The sequence below is a fragment of the Vidua macroura genome, chromosome 18 (genome assembly GCF_024509145.1).
Source record: "Vidua macroura isolate BioBank_ID:100142 chromosome 18, ASM2450914v1, whole genome shotgun sequence".
NCBI lineage: Eukaryota > Metazoa > Chordata > Aves > Passeriformes > Viduidae > Vidua > Vidua macroura.
Genome location: NC_071588.1, coordinates 5,772,401 through 5,792,589, shown reverse-complemented (window position 1 = coordinate 5,792,589; position 20,189 = coordinate 5,772,401). Strand labels below are relative to the sequence as shown.

The 20,189-nt window shown below is 47.6% G+C and overlaps 1 protein-coding gene across 4 annotated transcripts in view; it reads right to left on the bottom strand.

The window, feature by feature from the left end:
- Positions 1-2,994: 2,994 nt before the first annotated feature.
- ULK1 (unc-51 like autophagy activating kinase 1) overlaps positions 2,995-20,189 on the bottom strand; it is a 77,141-nt gene continuing 59,946 nt past the window's right edge. For 3 of the 4 annotated variants that reach the window (XM_053993670.1, XM_053993669.1, XM_053993671.1), the window contains exons 18-29: positions 19,503-19,654; positions 18,595-18,678; positions 17,782-18,044; positions 17,038-17,222; positions 16,495-16,610; positions 15,822-15,965; positions 13,118-13,305; positions 10,352-10,530; positions 10,103-10,221; positions 8,367-8,524; positions 8,029-8,164; positions 2,995-6,175 (exon numbers count right to left, since the gene is read on the bottom strand). In XM_053993670.1, coding sequence (XP_053849645.1) covers positions 6,120-6,175; positions 8,029-8,164; positions 8,367-8,524; positions 10,103-10,221; positions 10,352-10,530; positions 13,118-13,305; positions 15,822-15,965; positions 16,495-16,610; positions 17,038-17,222; positions 17,782-18,044; positions 18,595-18,678; positions 19,503-19,654 — 1,780 coding nt within the window. In that variant the 3' untranslated portion in view covers positions 2,995-6,119. The remainder of the gene's footprint in view (positions 6,176-8,028; positions 8,165-8,366; positions 8,525-10,102; positions 10,222-10,351; positions 10,531-13,117; positions 13,306-15,821; positions 15,966-16,494; positions 16,611-17,037; positions 17,223-17,781; positions 18,045-18,594; positions 18,679-19,502; positions 19,655-20,189) is intronic. The other variant, XM_053993672.1, reaches the window with a different exon arrangement.

Genomic DNA, 20,189 nt, shown 5'->3' with positions numbered 1-20,189 from the left:
TGGCTGTCCCCTCCCTGAGCAGCCCATGGCCCCACTGCAGCTGGCTGTCCCCTCCCTGAGCAGCCCATGGCCCCACTGCAGCTGGCTGTCCCCTCCCTGAGCAGCCTGTTCCTGCTCTGCTGTGGCAATGTCACCCAAGCGACTTTCTCATCTTCCTCCCCAAGGCCTGCTTTGAAATAGGAGGTACTTATTTCAAGAGGATTTGCTTTCAAATCACAAAGAAATAAAATTTCTTTTAAATCCATAAAAAAGGCTCCAAGGAAACCTTGTGTTATGAAAGATGCTTCCTTCCAATTGTTTTCTGTTAAATGGAAGGAAAAACCTGCTAAACTGATGTTGAGTGAGTTTAAGGGCTTTGCTGCACAGCACTAGAAGTTCAGGAGATACCAAATGTTGTAGTTAAAAGCCATTTACATCCATGCTGGGAACTGGTGACATGCAAAACTCAAACAAAGAGCGCCTTAAGCTGCTCCTCCCCAGCAGCTGTATATTGGGCATTAGCTGGAAACATGAAGAAAAATTGTGCACACTTGAGAACTCGGTTACCCTCTGTCCATGGTAAGAGGAAACCTCTGTTTGACATATGCTTCAGCCCCTTCTTAGAAATACACTATTTAACATGTCTTGTAAAAGCGTTCAAATCCCTTGCCAGGTTTCATCTCCCAGGAGAGGGGGTGGTTCTGACTCTATTGTCCCTAAAAAGGCTGTTTTTAGAAAGAAATGTCCCAGGGAAGTTTGCATCCCGGCACTACGTGCCATTCCTCACCCAGGGAATGGCACCCATGCTTAGTGCTACATTTATGGAAATAAATCTAAATAAATCCAAGTGCTAGCATTTCTCTGGAGAGCATTAGCTCCTGCCCTGCAGAGCTATGCCAGGGTATTGTCTCCCTGCACACAACCCCTCCCCTCCTGGACTGTGAGGTGACCAGGCACAGTGGGCCACTGCAGAGAAGCCAACATCAAGTTAAACACCAGAGAGCTCAAACGTGCTGTGAAGGAGTTAACTCCTCATGAAATAAAGCTTTAAAAGAGCTGGAAGCGGAATAATTGATCTTTGTATGGCCTTGGTTCAACACCCACCCACCCGTTTCTGCTTCCTTGATGTCACTGTCACCTCTGATCTTTCAGAGTTGAATGAGTGTGTTTTTGCTGACGTACTTACCAACAACTAAATATAAAATGCAGGAACAAAGCCAAATGCCCTGGAAGAATTGCTTGGGTTTGTTTTCTCCTAGAATCAACAGCAGCATGACGTCCCAGTCAACATCTAGAAAGTTGTGCAATTTCCACTGGTGCTTTTGAACTGTCCAGGTCCCATGGTTCAGTGCTTTTTAGAAGAGAGTGTGTATTTCTGTTGTTGAAGTTTTCCCAGCTAGCACTTTTCCCCTCTGCTCTGCTGCCTGTGAAAGGATTCAGCAGGGAGTTCTCTATCTACACAGGCATGTGACACACAGTGGTCCATCTTTCATTTGGTTACAGTCTTTTCACCTGAACCTTTGAAATTCTTAATGGGCAGCTTCAAAAGAAACCCCCCTCCCTTACCCTCAGCATCAGAAACTTTTAGATGTATGTATTATGTACTACTATCCCATGCTGCAGGGAGCAAACATACACAAGGGTTTTCTACAAAAGGGAAAAAAATGTTTAAAAAATCCAAAAAAATCCCCGCAAATCCTCAAAAAACAAAGACCCAAGTGTGCTGAGCAGAAAAAAGAAACAGCAGCATTTGTAATTACTCAGCTCTGACCAGCTTTCCAAGGGCTGCCGTGGGGCCTTGCCCAGGTTGTGCCATGTTTTCAGCACACAGAAGTGCAGTTTCTCAGAGTTGTCCCCAGCACTGATGGTGCTGCAGCTCTGCAGGGAGAAAGGATCGACTGTCCCTGCATGTGAGCCAGCATCAACAAGAGCCCAGCGTTTCTAGGCAGGACTGTTCTCACAGAGCAATTCCCTGGGGTGGGAAAGGCAGGGGCTGGAAAGAGAGGTTATAAACAGGGCAGAGCAAGGGAAAAAAAAAAAAAAACCAAACCAATTCCAGTTATCAGAAAATTATGATTTTGAAATAAGACTTTTTTTTCTTACAAAACCACAACACTGTGCAGTAACTGTGGGGTGATGCTGCATCACACAGGGCCTGGTGGGCAGGACTTTCCCCAGTGATGCTCATGGGCAACAATAACTCACAGAGTTTAGCAAATGGAGTTTTGGGAAATGTTTGGTGGAATTATGGTATTTGGCTTCTGAAAGTTTACAGCTGTGTGGCTGAAATTTATACAGGAATGGAAGGACTGGAATAATTAATTCAGCACCTCTCCCACATCCCAGATGCAGGGCTTAGCTTTTCCTCCTAGAGTGTTCTAATCCAGACAGAACAGGGACCTGTCCTGCACCTGAAGTCAGTACCAACACTCTCAGTATCCTCACTGTCCCTTTTGCCATTTTCAGTGACTTTTTGCAAAGCTATTTGGGCAAGAGAATTCTAAGCTATGTGCCTGCTCTGTTCAAAAAACGAAACTGCATTGCATACAAACACAGCAGGAAAATATTTAATCTTAATTAAAAATACCCAAATGTTATCATGATATCACACTTCAAGTCCCTTTTTTGTTCAGCAGCAAGCTTGCTGGTTCTGACAATGTAATCCTACAAATACTGAAATATGAATGGAATTTAAGCATCCAACTGGCTGGGGAGGGGTCTGCTATCAACTTGTGACAGTTCCTAACCACTGCAGGAGGAGAGGACAGGTAATATGGGCAGAGAAACCAGGAACTACAGCTGCCACCCAGCTGGTTTCAACTTTCCCAAATTCACAGGCTTCATGTGAATTCAGGAAAGATAGCTTTTCTGCCCCAAGCTTCACCTGCTGTGTAAGGGGGCAGAAAACAGCCCTTTTTTTGCCCAAAAGTTGAGGCTGGTAGAACAACATGCATTATAAAGGCCTTGCTCAGATGCCACATGAACTGGGATCATAAAGGACCACTAACAGGCCACTAACAATTTCAAATCAATTTTATTGTCTTAAATCGGTGTTGTACAATTTAAAGCCAAAAAAAAAAAAAAGTCACACAAAACACAAATAAAAAATGTTGACAAAGTATCAAGCATTACCTTATAAAGAACATCATCATACACTCTCACAAACCTGAAGGTACGTGTAATTAGACTGAGGTTTCTTGAAATCTATTAAAGACGCCAGACACAAACGCTGCAACAGCAACAAAGCCATGACAATAGCAGGTGGACTACACTAGCAACTTCAGCAACGCTTGGGGGTTGGTTTTTGGGGTGCTTTCTTTTTTTTTTTCTTTTTTTGCATACCTTATTGTCTACAAAGCAATAAATATTTTTCACCAAAAAAGTTGGTTTCACGCTACATGCAGTTAGATAAAAAAGAAAGTCACCAAAGTGATGGCAAAATAAATCACCTTTAGTTTTTTTTTTTTTTCCTCCCCTACTTTTGGGGTTATTTTGGGTGGATTTTTTGTTGTTTTTTTTTGTTGTTTTTTTTTTTCTTTTCTTTTTTTTTTTTTAATTCAAGCACAGTGGCTAAGTTTCAAGTATTAAGAGAAAAAAAACCATATATATACACGTTTGTGTTTGTGTGTGTATCTCTACCCATGCACACACATACACACACACACAGCCTTGCATGTATATACACAAACACATACATATATATCAGTTGTAGGTCTGTAAACCACATTTTTTTTCATTTTTTTGGAGCAATATATACTTGTATACATTGAATGTGGACGATTTTGATACATTCAAGTAATGAAGTACAGCTGGAAGGTTAGTGCTGAGCTTGCCACACACACGGCTCACTGGGGCAGCAGATGCGGGTCCGGGCTGGGCCTCTCGTGGGCAGGAGCCCCGGGGCTGTGCCCGAGGTCTGGGGTGCAGGGCTTGGTATTGCAGAGTCAGTCCTGGCTTGGTGCTTCCGTGCTGCAGCGTAGCCCTTTGCACAGCTGGCCAAAGCCTTTCAGAAGCAGTCTGGGTCTCGGCATTGCTGTCCACAACAGGCTGGGGGGGTTGGTTGTTTTTGTCTTCTTTTTTTTTTTTTTTTTTTTTTTCTCCTTTTTTTCCCAGGCACAAGCACAAATGGCCACAGAAGCAGCAAACTGTGAGCCAAATACTGAAGCATTTGTGAAAGCTACACTTAAGCTTCCCTGGTTGGGGCAATTGGAAACATTTTAAAATTTCTTTATTGGCACTTCTGCTCTGTGAACAGAAACACCCATTGTTGCCAAATGTGGTGCCAGCTCCAAAGCCCATGAAGTTGCTCCTGAAATTCTTGTGAAGTATCAGAATGAACGTGCCAAACTTGAGAGGAAAAAAAAGCAATGAGGACTTAACCACCATGTGCAAAATATTTTTAGATCCCCAAAAACTAAGCCTGAGGTTTCGAGTTGCTTTCAAAGATGCTTTTCTGCCCAGCGCTACCAGAATACTGCCATGACTCTGGAACGTCACACTCATGCTCTCACAGACAGATGGAAGGCAGGCAGCTCCCCTCTCACACTCATGCTCACAGCACCCAAAGCCTCATCCAGAACTCCAGCCACTCACACCCGCAGTCGCATTTGGCTACAGAGTCTCCTTGAAAGAAATGCTGAACATAAAACTGAACGCTATGGGATTTCTTTATAAAAAAAACCCAAAAACCCTACAAACAAAAACAAAGCAGCAAACAACACTTCTTTAAAAATGCGTTTCCAAGTGTGTGGGATCCTAACGCCTGTTCTCAGCTCTTAAAAAGCATGGAGCTTTGTAATGACTGTCCTTAAAAGAACATTTAAATAAAAAACAAATCTTGGTACTGCCAGACTGCAAGTCAGCTTTGCCTGGTGTGGAGGAGGAACAGCACAGACTCTGCAGTGCTCTTTGCCTCACACTCACGAGATACAGTACAGTTAAATACGTACAGTTACACACAAACCATATCAGTATCAATATATATTCACTCTTAGGAATACATATTAATATACGCACACACGTAGTGCAATAAAACAACCAGGAAGCAAGGAAAGGAATAAAAAGAACAGCATTCCTAACAGTCGTGATGTTCCTGGGTTGTTGTGTGATGCAAAGTCAACTTCTCAAAGTTCCCATAGTGTGTAAAGTGCTCCTTTGATTCACAAAGCTAGTGTTTTCAGTTTGGGGGGCTCCAGGGAAGGGGTTATTGAGCCAACAGCTGAAAGCAGGACAGTGCTAGTGCTTCCTCCGGGTAGGTACGTGCTGACAGGAGAGCTCAACAGCCACGAGTCTTTCACACTGATCCCACTGAGCCGGGGGACCAAGGGAGGAACGGATTCATTTTGGCTTCTTACGAACACAGGAGTGTGACGCTTTCTGTTGCCCTCCTGTTTGCTGCACAGCCCCTTTCCCTGCGTTGTTTGCCCATCCAGGCAGGCAGACAGGGAGCCCACACAGCAGCCATGAGATTTCCAAGCTTCCCAGCAGCCGCACATCCTGTGCCTCACTCAGCGAGTCTGTTGAGGTGGGAGCTACTTCACAACGCCAACTCCCTCTTCACAACACCAACTCCCTCCTCTCCAAGCACTCCAAGGCATAAACACAAGGAGAAAGGACAAAGGAGAGAGTGGAGGGGAGCTTCCAGTTGCCAGGGAGCTTGAAGATGCCTGGCTCTCAGCTGGGAAGGGGAAAGTACACAGACTGGCCTTTATGTCTGAATGACACACTTGGGCATCAACTGAAGCCAGCAGTTTCAGCACATCCATTGCCTGCAATGGACACAGCACTGGAATACCCTGCTCTTAAGCAAGAGGGATAGGCAGCAGTCTCATCCTTCAAAGTGCTGGGAAGAAGCAGACTTCTATCCTTCACCGCCTCTGACAACGAGGGAGACCTTTCCACATCAGCTATGTCTTCACCCAGGCCTTTGGGCAGGGAAATATTTGTGCCTGCTGCAGTCACACGTCCCCACAAAGGAATCTGAGTCTGTGGAACAACTTCCCAAAACGTCCAGAAACAGAACAGCGAGCAGTCCATCCTGCAGGTGTCCTACCGCCAGAGTGGTTTCCCACCACAGCACGGGCTGCTGGGGATAAAGCGATCAGCTGGGGTGAGGTGTGCGAAGGACAACACCACTGGAATCAGGCACAGAACCCCGACAGCAGAGCCGACAGCCTGCGCTCGATGCACAGCTTACCTGGGGAAAAAAACAGCACAAACCATCAGCTTCTCATTTTCCTGCCAATGGAAAGACCACCACTGGAGACTGAACAAAAAAGGGAAAACATACAATAGAATTTCAACAAATCTAAGCAGAACTTTGAGAATCATTACCAGGTACTGATGGGGCCAGTGAAGACCTGACCAGAAACACCCTGCTGGGAAGGGACAGGTCAGAGGGTTGAACAGTCAGAAATCTGACAGTGAAAACTGGGAGGCAGCAGTGCTGACAGACGTATCAAGATTTTACAAAGACCATCCTCGAGGAAGAATTTATTCACTTCCAGTTATTGGAGCAGCTTTTTCCAGCAGGCAGAATGGTTCAGGGTTTCCAGTGCCATTTACCATGGCTTACACTGGGAGAGCCCATCGAGCATCATCAGCACCAGGTTCTCATCACCTAAGCCCAAGAATCTTTCAAAAGCCAAATGTTTGGTAGAATTCATGCCTCTCACAGGAATACTTGCTGTATTTCTAGGTTCATCATATTACTTTTCAGAAATATGTAATCATAGACCTGAGATCTAAAATGAAACACATTTGAGATCTAAAATGAAAGACAATATTCTACTGCCTATCAGAGATTAGCTCAATCAGGAAGCTGGAACTTGCAATACCTGGATAACAACTGGGAAAAGAAATTTATTACATGCATTAACTGTACCTCTGGATCAAAAGATGGGATCTAGGTTTGGTAAGAAACAGTATAACAGAAACTTCACTTAGCCCTCCAGTACCACACACCACCTGACCATTTCCCTTTCTCCTCCTCCAGTGAGCCTCCTGTCAGCTGTGAAAGTTGGTGATAATTAACTGACTGATAGCCTGGGAGCCAGATCCTCTCCTTACCTATCCGAGGGCTCTGCCTCCATGGAATACTAGAGCTGTCCAGTGCTCTGGATGCTGGCCTGAGGCAGGCAGTGTGGCCAGCAGAGAGGACAGGCACAAGGTCTGCCAGCTGTGGCCACAGGGACACTGCTGGGGCTGCTGCAAGTGGGCTGGGATGGCTGTGGTGGAGCAAAGCCCAGGCCAAGCCAAGCTGCTCCTACAGATGATGGTTATTCCCCACCCCCTCTTCCCACCACCTGCAGTGAGAGGTGACAGAGGTGATTAAACCCCAGCCATAAGGGAAGGGAAAGTGTGCTCAGAGCAGTGAGTCAATCCTTCTCCCTCCAGATGGAGAGTAACATCCCTCAGGGGACAGGGAGAGCACTGGAGAGGGGACAGCTCGGAGCAGCAGACTCCCTGGGAGAGGAGGCCCAAGGACAGCATGCAGGTCAGAGCTCAGCTTTCACTGCTACAGCAAGCACTCGCTGAATTGTGTCTGCTGCCTTCCCAGCCAGGCTCGGGGCTGGGGAACCAGGCAGGTGAGCAGTTCTGGTTCAGAGAAGTGCTGGAAGGAGCCCTTGCTGTGCTGAGCAGCCATCTCTGCCCTGCAGCCACTGCAGGTTCACGTTCCCAAGTGCTCTGTGCAGAGGGATGGTTCTGACTGGAAACCTACCCCAGGCCCCTGCTGCTGCCAAACCACTTCCTTCAGTGACTTCTTTCACACATCTAGAGTTCCAACAAAGTGCTGGCTACTGTTCTGCATGGGAAGCTCTCAAAATGTGGCTCAGAACAGGGAGCTGCATTTCTTACAGTATTTCTGCTGGAAAAGCAGGAGACCAGGCTGCGAGGTGCTGTAACAAGCCAAAAGAGCTCTGCAATGTCCACCAAGATGTAGCCAAAGGAAAAAAAAAATGGTGCTGGGAGCTGAAATTTCTGATCCAGGCAGCTAAAAAGCCCACATGTTCTAGTTGGGGAAATAACAAGAAGTCACCTAATACTCACATTTACTGATGTTTTCTATGTCCCCCTGTTCAGTGATGATATTCAGGAGCCCCTCCATTAGCAGCAGAGCCTTGTGGTACCTCTGTGCACAGTCCTCTCTGTGGTGGAACATCTCATCCAGGGCTGCAGACTGCACCTGAGGGCAGCAATCCAGGGCCAAGAGCTTACTCCCAGAGCAAATCCAGCACAGTCCCTCAGCTGCACAGTCACCCCCCTTGCCCGGCCTCCAGAGGGGAGCATCATGAGGAGAAGCACCTGCTAAGGCCACTAGCAGGAACCATTAAATGCCCAACACTGCCCTGTGCTAGCCCCAGTCCCAGGCACTGTGAGGGTTTTACCATTTGCACAGCGTAGCTGAAGATGAGCTTCTCTGCAGTGATGCTGTTGATCCGATCCATGAGCTTCTGTTTGTCCAAGAAGAACCTCTGCAGTCTCATGTTGAGGCAGTGGCAGGAGGATACACTGGATTTGTAAAGCTCATTTAGCTTCTTCACAACTACAGTAAAAGAAAGAAATACTTTAGAAAGAAATGGTTTTTACTCACAACTCTCCATGTGCCTCCCCATCCCCATGTGCAGAACCCCAAAGGACTAACCTGGAGACAACGGGGTTCTGTTAAAGAGACTGGCAGGAAAGCCCTGCACCAAGAGGGTCTTTTCCCTTTCCTGTCACCTTCACCAGTTATAAGCCTGCACATGGCAGCTCCTACACAAGTCTGGTTCACCTGAGGCTGGGTCTATTTTTGTTTCCCTCAGCAGTCACAAGGCAGGAGCAGTTTGCTCTGTACAGGATGTCTCACACACCAGCAGCAGATACAGAGCTTCTGCTGCTTGATGGGTGATGACATGCTGTGAAGGGGTGCATGGCTCACACGTGGGAGCTCTTGGAGTGTGGATCAGCAGCACTGACTAAGCAAGGGAATCTCTCCTGGGACTCTGCTGTCCCACTAAGAAAGGACACAGATGCCTGTGAAAGGCCACCTCCTCTCCTGAAGCAGGAAGGTTATGCAACAGGGAATCAGGAATCAGATATGACTCTGAGTGATTAAATAGCAATCCACAACTGCAAGGGATGCCACAGGCTGAGTCTCCCTAGCTACATGGCATGATCTACAGAGTACTGAACACAAACTCCCACCAACATCTGACGGGTACTAACTCCTACACACACATTTGAAAATCTCCACGCTGCATGAAACAAAGACAAGCCAGCCTTGCCCAACTCCCACACACTGAAGGAGAAACAAACACTACAAATCTAGAAGCTGCAATCTGCTCTGAAAAGAAGTGATTTATTTGGGTTATGACAACTTTCCTGTTAGCCTGAATTTGTGAAAGATGTGTAGCTAAATCTGATGTATTTTGCTCCACACTGCCTGCTACAACATATGTGTTCAATTCCTATTTAACTTCCATTTTTTCACACCCCATCCAAGGCAGCACAAATACTTGCAAAGACAAAGCTCTTGGGGTAGGTGGCTGGTGGGTCAAGTATTTCAAGTGCTTCCAAAAGCTCCCTCAGTAATATTACAATGGGAGTTTAAAAATTATTTTTTTCTAATCACTGACTCACAGCCAGCTCTCACCACAGCCAGTCAGATGCAAATGTAAAGCTGTAACGCCAGCAAAGAAGTGACTCTGGCATTACCAGTACTTCACTTCCTGTGTTTTTGTTTCATGTGAAAAATCATCACTGCCAGGACAAGTCTCTATTTGCTGAGTAAGCACTTCCTAGGACATACACTGTGTAATTAAGCTGAGCTTACATCAAGTACACATTAGCACCTAAGACAGAGATATACAAGGAACCACCTAAGATACATTCCCCCTTACAAGTAGTGCTGAAGAGTCTCACAGGAGCATGACAATAGCTCTGAGCCATAAGGTCAATGTGAAGAGAGGAACGTGCTCAGTGTGAATAAAGATCCAGCTGCACAAGGGGACAATCAAAAATGAGCCCCCACCACCCTGGTGGAGTTCACACTCACTCCCCACCCCATCCATACCCTCTGTGTCACTTTTAATAGTTCCATTCCAGGTGAGCCCTTTGCCCCATGAGTGCAGCAGCCCCTCACCTTGCTTGACGGTGGAGGAGAGGCACAGCTTGCCAGCTTTGATCTGCTCTATGGCCATCTGCAGCCCTGAGGACAGAAGTTCTGCCACTTTCAGGTACAGCACGAGCTGCTCTGCATAGCTGCAAAGAAAGCAGACAGATCAGTGTGACAGCAGCTCCGTGTCCCCAAGGACTGTGGGGACACAAGGATGTGTGGGGTGGGAGGCAGTGACAGAAGCCCTGGGAGAGGAGCAGCTCTGCCAGTCCTTACCTCCACTCCCGGCTCAGGAGGCTGATCTGGTCGGCCACCACGCTCTCCTGGAGCTGGTACTCAGATGTCACCGAGCTGCTCATGTCACTGGAGCTGCCCTTCAGAGCAGCGATCTCCATCACGTAGTGCACGAAGGCCAGCGTGAAGCGCAGGCTGCGCAGGATGTCCGTGTGCTCTTGCTGTTGAAGGGATGCCAAGGGGGGGTTACAGGGAAAGTTGCTCACTTGAGCTGTGCCAGCAACCCACTCCAGCTCACAGAAACAACACCTCATCCCCAGACCACCTTGCACCTCTGCCTTGGGCCAAACTCAGCCTGGAGCCTGCACCGGTTCCTCTTCCAAAGTAACAGCAGCAAACAACAGTCCCAGGCTAGAAATTTCTAGACAGCTCCCTGGAGAAGCTGGTGAAGCTTTCTCTAAAATTACAAGCTCCCTTCCCAAGGAGCATCCCAGCTCTGTGGGATTCTTTCAGAAGTCAGCCAGGAAGGGGGAGAGACCATCTGCACCATAAGCCCAGCTCTTGTTCCCACTACGGCAATGCCAGTGTGGATTTCATGAGAGTGAAAACCTCCTACACCAAAAAAACTGCCAATGAAGTGTCTCCCAACCTACATCCCAGCCTCCATCCCCTCCCAGTTCAGTGCGGTGAGCCTTGGGTGAAGTTCTTTGAGGAGACAGCAAGGACAACCTTTTATCTGCAACTCCTGCCCAGCTGGCAAGGGAAGTGCTCACACCAAATGCTGTGGTCATTTCAGAGTAGTTTTTCCTCTGCTGTTACAGATCAAAGGGGATTATCCCATTTCTGGGAAGCTGCATTGCTTAAGTCACTGCAACCAGTTCTGGGAAGTTAGCATTTGTGGAAAAACTGAATGCCTGTGGGTCTGCAAAGTGAATTGCTGCCTGGGTCAGATGCCAACTTCATTGTTTGTACTCTGTTGAGAAGTGGGTAACCTGGTCTTCAAAGATTCACTGGCTCACTTCTCTCAAACGGGGTAAGGATGTTTCTGACATGAATTTACCAGGAAACCCCCATGCTCAAGATCTGAGAGCTGCTTTCTTTCCTTCACTGGCTCAGGCACTGGGCTGCTCAGGAAGCTTTGACTACCTGGAACATGAATCTCTCCCTCCCACCACCTTGCTACCTAGACAATCCAGTATGGTGAGGAAGTGTTATCTCCATCTTCCTCAATTTTCTTTAAAAGCAGAGGAGGAACCTGGAGATTAAGTAATTACCAGGTCATACAAGAAGTTTGTGGCAGAGCAGGAAGCTGCTGAGATCTTGCAGGTCTCAGCCTCTTATCTCTAACCCACAGGCAGTCCTTCCTCTGCCTACAGTCAGCTTCTGTTAACTGTGCTGGCATTTATGGCCTCATTTGCCATCACAAGTCTTCTGTAGCATCTCTGTATTGTGTTTTTAGAGCACTGTAAAAGAAACGAAACCCCAACCTCCAGTATGCCTTGTCTGCACCTAAAGAAACTTTCACAAAAGACAGAAGAACCACCCATCCGAACACAACAGCGCTGCTCAAGATAAACAAGGGCACCTAAGCAGTGAGACTTCAGCGTCCTGAAAGATGAGCAGAAACCAGAAAACCTGCCAGGTCTGCATTCTGGCCAACTCCACAGAGCACAAAAGGGTCTTGAAATCTGCTGTAAAGGTTTTGTGACATGCAAACAGATCACTGTGCTCAGCAGAAACAACAACTTAAGCCAAATGACTCATTTTAGCCAGAGAAGCTGAGTGCTATTCCAAGATCAGCTGATACTTCCTTAGGACACTTCTCTTCAGACCAGCATCTGAAGTGGTGGCAGCTGGCAAGGCCCCAAACTTCTGTCACCTCACCCAGGTAGGATGCTCAATTAAACTGACTGCTGTTGTGATCACATCATTGCTGGAAGCCTTTGCCCTGTGGCTTTACAGGTAATGAAGCCAACAAATGCAATCCAATGCAGAACTGACAGAAAAAATGAGCTCAACAAAATCTGAAGTAGAAGAGCAAACCCACATCCTTAAAACAATGTGTGCGTATCTCTCTTGGTATCTTGGGGTTTTCATCAACACCAGCAAGTGTCAGACACAAAGAGCCTTCTCCAGTCCCAGACAGCCCAAGGAGGTATCACAAGCAGAGCCAAAAGCGTGACTGAATCTGCCTCCCACCTCCACTGCAAATGGGCAGCCTGACCTACATTTCAAATATAACTCAGCTATAACAGCATTTTCTCTGCTTCAGCCTGCAGAGAAGGGGAGCCTGGCAGCCTTTCAGCTCCACAATCTGGTTCAGCTCTTCTGGTGCAGAACACGGTGTTCCCCCTGCCCCCAGCAGGAACAGAAGTGTCAGGTTTACTTTGTTTTCAGATCCTTTCAGCAGAGACCATATCACTGCTGACTCCCCAGGTGCACCAGGCAGGCACCTGACACACTGAGCTACTCATGTTCTCAGTCAGCCAGTACTAATGCTGAGCCTTTTAAAAAAGGAGAGCCCCAAAGCAGGCAGGTTGGCTTCAGAGGCCCTTAATATAGAATGCATTAGATAACTGATCTTCCAAGCTGCAATTTCAACTTTGGGAATGGGGAATTTTAACCCCAGTCATGGGCTGCTACATGGACTAAAGGGCTTGGTGCTAAATATGCCCTGAGCTTTCTGAACACGTCACTGGCCTTGCCCTCTTGGAACTTGCTGTACTGTTTGCTCCACCTTTGGAAGCAAAGCATGGATTTGCTTTACTTTTATTCCCCTGTCCTTTGCCCCATACCCACCATACCCACCTCCATGAGCGTCTCTTCAGGCAGCTCTGGTGCCTCAAATGTAACAACACCTTCCAGGTTGGCAGTGATGGGATCAGCAAAAGTGTACCGGAGACTCGAGGGGCCCTCCAGAGCCTCCCCAGCAGCTCCCACTGCCAAGTGCCTCCCACTGAAGGAGCCTCCAGAACTGAGAGAGCTGGAAGACCCCACTGTGAAGAAAAACAGACAAATGAATTAACTGGAGGTATTAATAGCAGGTCAGGTAGACATTCCTCATGCAGAAGAGAGATTTCTGTAGGATTCAGGATCCTGGATCTGACAGGAGCCAGCAAGAGGTACTTGGGAGGAAGATGCAAGTACTCTGGATGCAGAACAACTACTCCTCACCATAAACTCCTCAGTGACTCAGGCAGACCAGCTGACAAGCTCAAGCAGATTTAAGAGAGACGATCATTCATGGAGACAATTCAGAAGAAATTATTTTGCCTTTTTTTGGCTAAACCTTTTTTGAATCCTGCCACAGTATCTTGGGCTGATTTTATCACACACAGTCATAGCCAACTTCCCCACCATGGAGCAGCACAGTTTGAACCCTGGCTCCCTGCCTTTTTGCTGTTACTGTCACTGAATGAGCACTCTGGTCAGTGATGGTTCTAGAACACCCTGTATGCAAGCCAGGAGAGTTTTCATTAAATGCCCTGTACTTTTGCTTTCCCCTCTTTATAAATAAGAGGCTGGGCAGAGAATGAGTGACCAGCCGAGTCAAGACCCTAACCCCAGGGTCTGGAGACCCTGTAGGTATGGTGTACATCAGACAATTCCCTCACCATCAGCTTTTCCCCTTCTTGACCACTGAACCCACCCTAGGAGCACAAAAGGAGATTTTGTCTCACAATACATCCACCACTTGCAGAGGCTTTCCCACCCCTGGCACACTGCCACAGAGGGAAACATTCTGTCTGACAGGGGATGCCAATACCAGCTCCAGCACTCTGCTAACTCTACCCAGGTGGTATTCTCCACTCTCACTGGTCCTTTGGAGGAAGTTGTTTGTCTTCTAACCACAGGTTTAATTTACTGCCCTGCCCTGCCTTCAAAAGGTTCAGCAATATAGTAATGCACAACTGATCCGCAGAGAGACACAGCCTCTTTTCCTCGTTGGCAGCAATGCTTCAAAGCCAAGTGGATCATCAAAGACAGGCAGAATATTTCCAGTTCCCTCAGAGACAAGAGAGAGGACCTACAACATCACATTCTGGATGCCCTGTAATTCCAAGAGGCTGTTTGCAGAAATTGTCAGGATGATTCACAGAAAAGCTCTGCCTTTAGTACTGTCCTTACTCATGGCTTGTGCAAGCACTTGGGGTGAAAAGTTGCAGCTTGCAAATCTCTCCTTTCCACCATTAGCTTTGTGCATGAACTATAACATGAGAAGTTCCTGCACAGGCCTAATAAACAAAGCTTGTCCTGCATCACTGCTTTGGTCACCCTGACCTAACACTGCGTGTGTGCTGCGGGTTCACTTTCAATTTCTTCCTATTCCAGGCTTCCCATCTGACATCCTGACTGTTGGGCAGACCCTTGAACACCTGAGTACAGGTGTTGAACAACCTCCTAAAACCTCCTAAAACCTGGTGCTTGGATCTGCTTCCAGATTGCTATTATCCCTGAAAAGCAACACAGGAAGTCTGAATCCTCTATCCATCACATTGCAGTAGCAGCTGGAGGCTGTAGCCAGGACAGCAACCCCACTGTGCTACAGGCACCTCACACAGTTTTTAAGAGTCTTAAAGCTCACTCTCCAAATAAATGAGACAAAGAAAGAATTGTGGTTCCAATCTGCCAGGCAACCAAAGACATGAGTGGTTTTAGTTAGGATGGAAATGCAAGTTATACACAGGAACCAAGCCCACATGTACCCCCATCCCAGTCAAGCAGCTTATTCATGGTCACATCCAAACTTTCCCTGCAGTAATTGAGAACAGAGTCAAGTACATTCAGATGAGGAACAGCCAAGACAAAAAAAACAAACAAGCCAAATATGCAAATCAAAATGTGTCCAAATATTTTCTTAAACTGAACACAGACTCCAACTCCCAGACACTCTATCCCAAAAGGGCCACTCACCACAGCCTCAACTGCTGGCTGACAAGGCCAGAGCACTGGTGTCTTACAAGGAGTATCTGCCAAGCAGGAGTGCATCTCCCCATCTCCTACCTAAGCAGCTCAGAGCATAAGTAACACCTCTAATGGCTTTGCACACAGAACCCTCCTGGCCCTTTCCCAACAGTCCTTGTGCATGGAAATTGTTAGGCACAGACAGTCACGCTCATCTTTTATAGCTCATCCAAAACCCACGGGGAGAACAATCAGAACACAACACAATCTTTACATTTGTTGACCTCTCAGCAACAGTGGTTGTGTGAACAGCTGCAGCACTATTCCTGAAGCAGAGAGCAATAAAGTAACAGTTTGCCTGTCTCTTACACTACTGGAAAACCACTCTCTGGCACTAATGCCAGTGCAAACAGTCAGCAGCAACAACTGGGGTTGGCAGGAGCCAGCACTAGAACCTCAAAGGTGCTGAGACCATGCTGTAGAGCAGCTCTACAGATTGCTCTGAGCAGCCTTCTGCCATCACCAGTGCCCTGCAGCAAGGAATGCAACACATCTCTCTGCCCCCAGGCATTCCCACTGGAACAGGCAGGTAGGTATCGCCCTTTACCTGAAAACATCCTGGTCCTCGTGGTCTGTGGGGGGGTTGTTCCACTGGGAGGGGATCCGACAGTAAAAATCACTGGGGATGGGCTGGCAGAGCCCCCAGCCCGGGCACCAGAGTGCAGGGTCCCTCCGAAAGCACCTGAGGGAGCTGGGGAGACAGTTGAAAGGTGCAGACCGGCATTACAGGAAGGTTACTCAGAGCACGGGTGCCCCGCCCAGCGGGTGTGTTCCTGCAGACTCTCCTGGGACACAGTGGGTGCCAGCACAGGCCAGTGAGGCACCCCCAGCACCACGGACCCCAGGACAGAGCCTGGGCAGTGCCAGCCACTGCTGCAGCTGCTCTCCCTCCTGCTGCCTGGCCTGCACGCCCAGAACACCCACCCCTGCAGAGCCATTCACACCCGAGCCGCCTGGCACCAAGCCACCACTTCCACAGCTTATCACACTCAGAAGGGGCCAAAAGAGGAAGCCTTGCCTACAAAAATCACACCACTATCCATCAGCTCCACAGCACACACAGCCCACAGAGCAGGGGAAAGCAAACACCACTGCACTCCTCACACACGGCGCTTCCTGTGCCAAGAGCCACCGGCAAAGCAGCCTCCCATCTGCAGGAGGGGTGTAGGAAAACCCCAACCCAGGACACTCTGCCAGATCTGCCTGGCCTCCTCACCTACCTGCAATTTCCATTGGCTTCTCATTGTTCAGGCTGTCGCTGCTGCCAGCTTCTGAGATCTGTGCCCCAAAGGCTGCCTTCAGAAGCAGGTCAGTGAGCCTGCCAGTGCTCAGAGATCTAAAAAGAGTACATACAACATGATGCTGAAAGTCAACAGGTGCAAGGTGTCAGCTAACTTCACTTCTTTGTGCTATTCCTGGTCCACAGCCACTTAACACTACACAGTAAACAGTCTGGAGCTGAAAAAAGCTCTTTCAACAGAGCATCTGAAACACCTCCTGCTACCTGTAGAAAGCACAAAACTATCATTACTAACTGCAGTAATTCAAGTCCTTATTACATTAATACAATACAATTTGTTTTTGTTGAAAAGAATGAAAATTAGTATCAGAGGACTCCTCCAGAACACTGGTGCTAGCAGATAACTACACAATGTTTACAGATAGCTCACTACAACTTCAGCATCAGCTGGGGTTTGAAATTTGCCCCATCTGTCCTGTATTGAGGAGTGAAGCACCACTGTATGAAGCAGACTGCAGCTCACCTGCCCTTGATCTCTTCCACAGGCCTCAATCCCAACCCAGTTTGCTGGCAGTGGAAATGACCCATCTCCTTCAGATCTGGCAAGGTCTTGTTCCGGGTCGGAGTCATCATGACCCCCTGATGGGCCAACAGGGTGAGGAGATTCTGGGAACTTGGGGTTTTGGGAAACTCAAATGGGGACACAGCCTAAGAAGAAAGAACAGAGATCTGTATTTAAAAGGAAGGTTCTTCATTTGTTTATCAAAATTAAACTGTTTTACAATCCGCCTGAAATAAGGGTGGAAATCCCATCCTGAACAGTTACTTGTCTCTAATCCCAGAAAGGCTAAAACGGAAGGACAACAAACTGCTGAGAATTTTGCAAGCAGAGGAAATGCTGTCACAGTGCCTACTCCCCATAAGGCCCAGGGCTGTCTAGCTGCTGGCTCTGCTGGGGATTCCTGCTGGACACACGCTTGTGTCACATCTGGGTCACCATGTCCCTACCAGCCAGTCACTCTGGCCATTGGGGCAGCTCCTTTCCCTGCCTGCTCCCAAGGCCAGGCTCTGCTGAGCTGCTGCCAGGGCAGAGCTGCCCACGGGAAGCAGGACACCACCCCACTTCACACAGATCACTGCACAGCCCTCACAGGATAGGAGCAAGTGCTGATAAATCCAGGTCAGAGTTATCTGCTCCTGCAGCAGCTCATCCCCAGATCACCCAGAAGATCAAGCTGTGAGAGGCCCAAAAGACTCCTGGGCACACCTTTGTAGGGGAGCCCATTATTGTTGGCAAAGGGCTTCTCTGCATGAACTCGGAGAGCTTTGGTGAGGATCGGAGCTGCCGGCAGTGCTGCAAGCCATGGATCTGCAGAGGCTGGCTGACTGGGGTATGACCAAAGTGAGCAACAAGAGGATCAGAGTGCTGCTTGGTTATCTTCTGCCTGCAGGAATGCAAATCCGACAGGTTGGGAGCACTGTGGAGCCGGGAGCCCATCCCTCGAGGAGACTGTTCGGGCACCAAGGAACCTGGAGGGCACAGAGTGACAAACCACATCACTGCCTGGTTCTAACAGAAAGAGACAGCCTGATCCCAGGATCTACAGCTCAGACAGATCAAAACCTTCTATGGAGAAGCATGGCACTGAGCAGAGCCACAGCACTGCCAGGCCTGCTAATGTTTTGAGTCTGTGGGAGGATGAGACATGAACAACGGGGAAATAAAAGTGCAGCTTCTTTTTTCTTTCCTGTCAGAGCTCAGGAGCAAGGAAACTATACATCAAGCAGGCCTCTTGGCAGAGTAGGTGTTAGAGGTTTTGAGATGCTTTTCCTTCACTCAATCCATTGGCTTCCAAGTCCCAAATTTGAGTTTTTTGCAACACTGGGTCTGTCAGCACTGGAAGATGCTGGCTGACAGGATGTGAATGGAACAACCCCAACTCCCACCAGCACACAGAGATCCTGGCTGGCCAAACATCCAGAGAAGCTGCTGAAGCAACCAACCCAACCTAGAATGCCCTGAGACTACAATTCTGGCTTCATCCATAGGAATAACGAAGGAAGGCAAGGACCGACGCACCGGCAGAAGGAACACGGCTTCTCACTTCTGCTCCAAGAGAAGATGGGATAACAGTCTGGCTGGGCTGCTCTGGGATTGTTCCAACTGTGAGGGAATGAAATAAAAAAGAAGTTAATTCAGTATTAAGTTTTCATAGGCAAGAACAGCACTATGCACCACCTGTTTATAGAAAGATGCCAGTTATCTCTTCCATCTTCTCAGCCCTAGCTGTGTGGTGAAAAGATCATCAACTCCTGTAAAAGGAGGTAAAAAACCTTTGCCTGGTATTAGTTTAGCAAGTTTTAGTCTGACTTTGCAGTGATATTAGTTCAGAGGAATAGAATATGAATATTCTCTATTTCCCCATAAGAAGAGACTAATAAATACAGGATCAAAGACACCAGGGATATAGAACAGCTCATTATATCAGCCTGTTCTTTTACAGAAAACAGAAAATTGCATCCATTGCACATTGGGGTTTCTCTTGTCTCTTTCCACTTGAATTGCTTGTTAGCATCTAGATCAGGCTACCAGATATTCATCCAAAACTTTTCAGTCTGGAAGTTCAAGCCCTTTGAAAGCTGGTCAGATTTTTGCTTTGATGGTAATCGGCTTACATTTGCTCTCACCCCAACCCGAGCCAGTAAAAAGATACTTTGCACTTACAGATGCCCTCTTCTGAGGGCAGTAAAATGTTTAATGCAGACACCAAAGCAAAGCTTGCCTCTCCTGGGGCTAACAGGTATTTTTCTCTCAGTTTTACTGAGGTCAAAACACTTGTCAAATCATCTGTGGAGAAGAACCACAGGGGAACACAACAATCTGAACTCTCTACTACCTGGCAGCTACAGGTGGTCAAAACCCCCCCTCTTTACAAGAAAGAAGCAAATGATTTTATTAGGACAGCAATGTGCCAGCTGACATCTTACCTTGTGGTGATGGCATAAACGGCTTGGCACCACCAAAGGAGAGCTTTTTAGTGCTGGGCATGGATCCATGCTCTCCAGAATAAGGAGGGGAAGCACCAGTTTTGGGAAAACCAAGAGGACTTGTACTGCTGGACCTCCGGACCGTACCAGACCTTAGAGGAAACAAGAGCAGCACACAGGTCACTCCAGAGGAGGAAGGAGAACAGCATCACACAACACACACAGTTACTCTCACAAAAGCAGAGCTTCAGGACTGTTTATCCTGGATCAAAATCCCACTGTTCTAGGACTACACCAAAAACAGATTAAGATGATAATCCTTGTTCTCAAGAGTTTCAATTCAAATAAATGAAAAGAACAATCGAGGTTAGCTTAGCTGTAAACAGGACAGTCATTTTTCAGAGACACTTCAGATGCTTGCAGGTATCTACATCAATCCTGAACAAGACAGTTTCCTATCTGGCCATGTCCAAGATGTTTATTGTAGGCAGTGTCTCTAGAATGCCCTGAGAGGGCTTTATTCAAGTGTGCCTCCTGTGCTGAGCCATTTGGCCTTCAGTCAGAGCAGCCTTTAGACAGAGAGCTCTGTGCTCAATATTGAGGTAAAGTGTGCCAAGGCACTGCTCTGCAGCAGAGCTTGGACTCAAATCAGGAGCTACAGAGCAAAACACAACAGTTTGTGGCTGT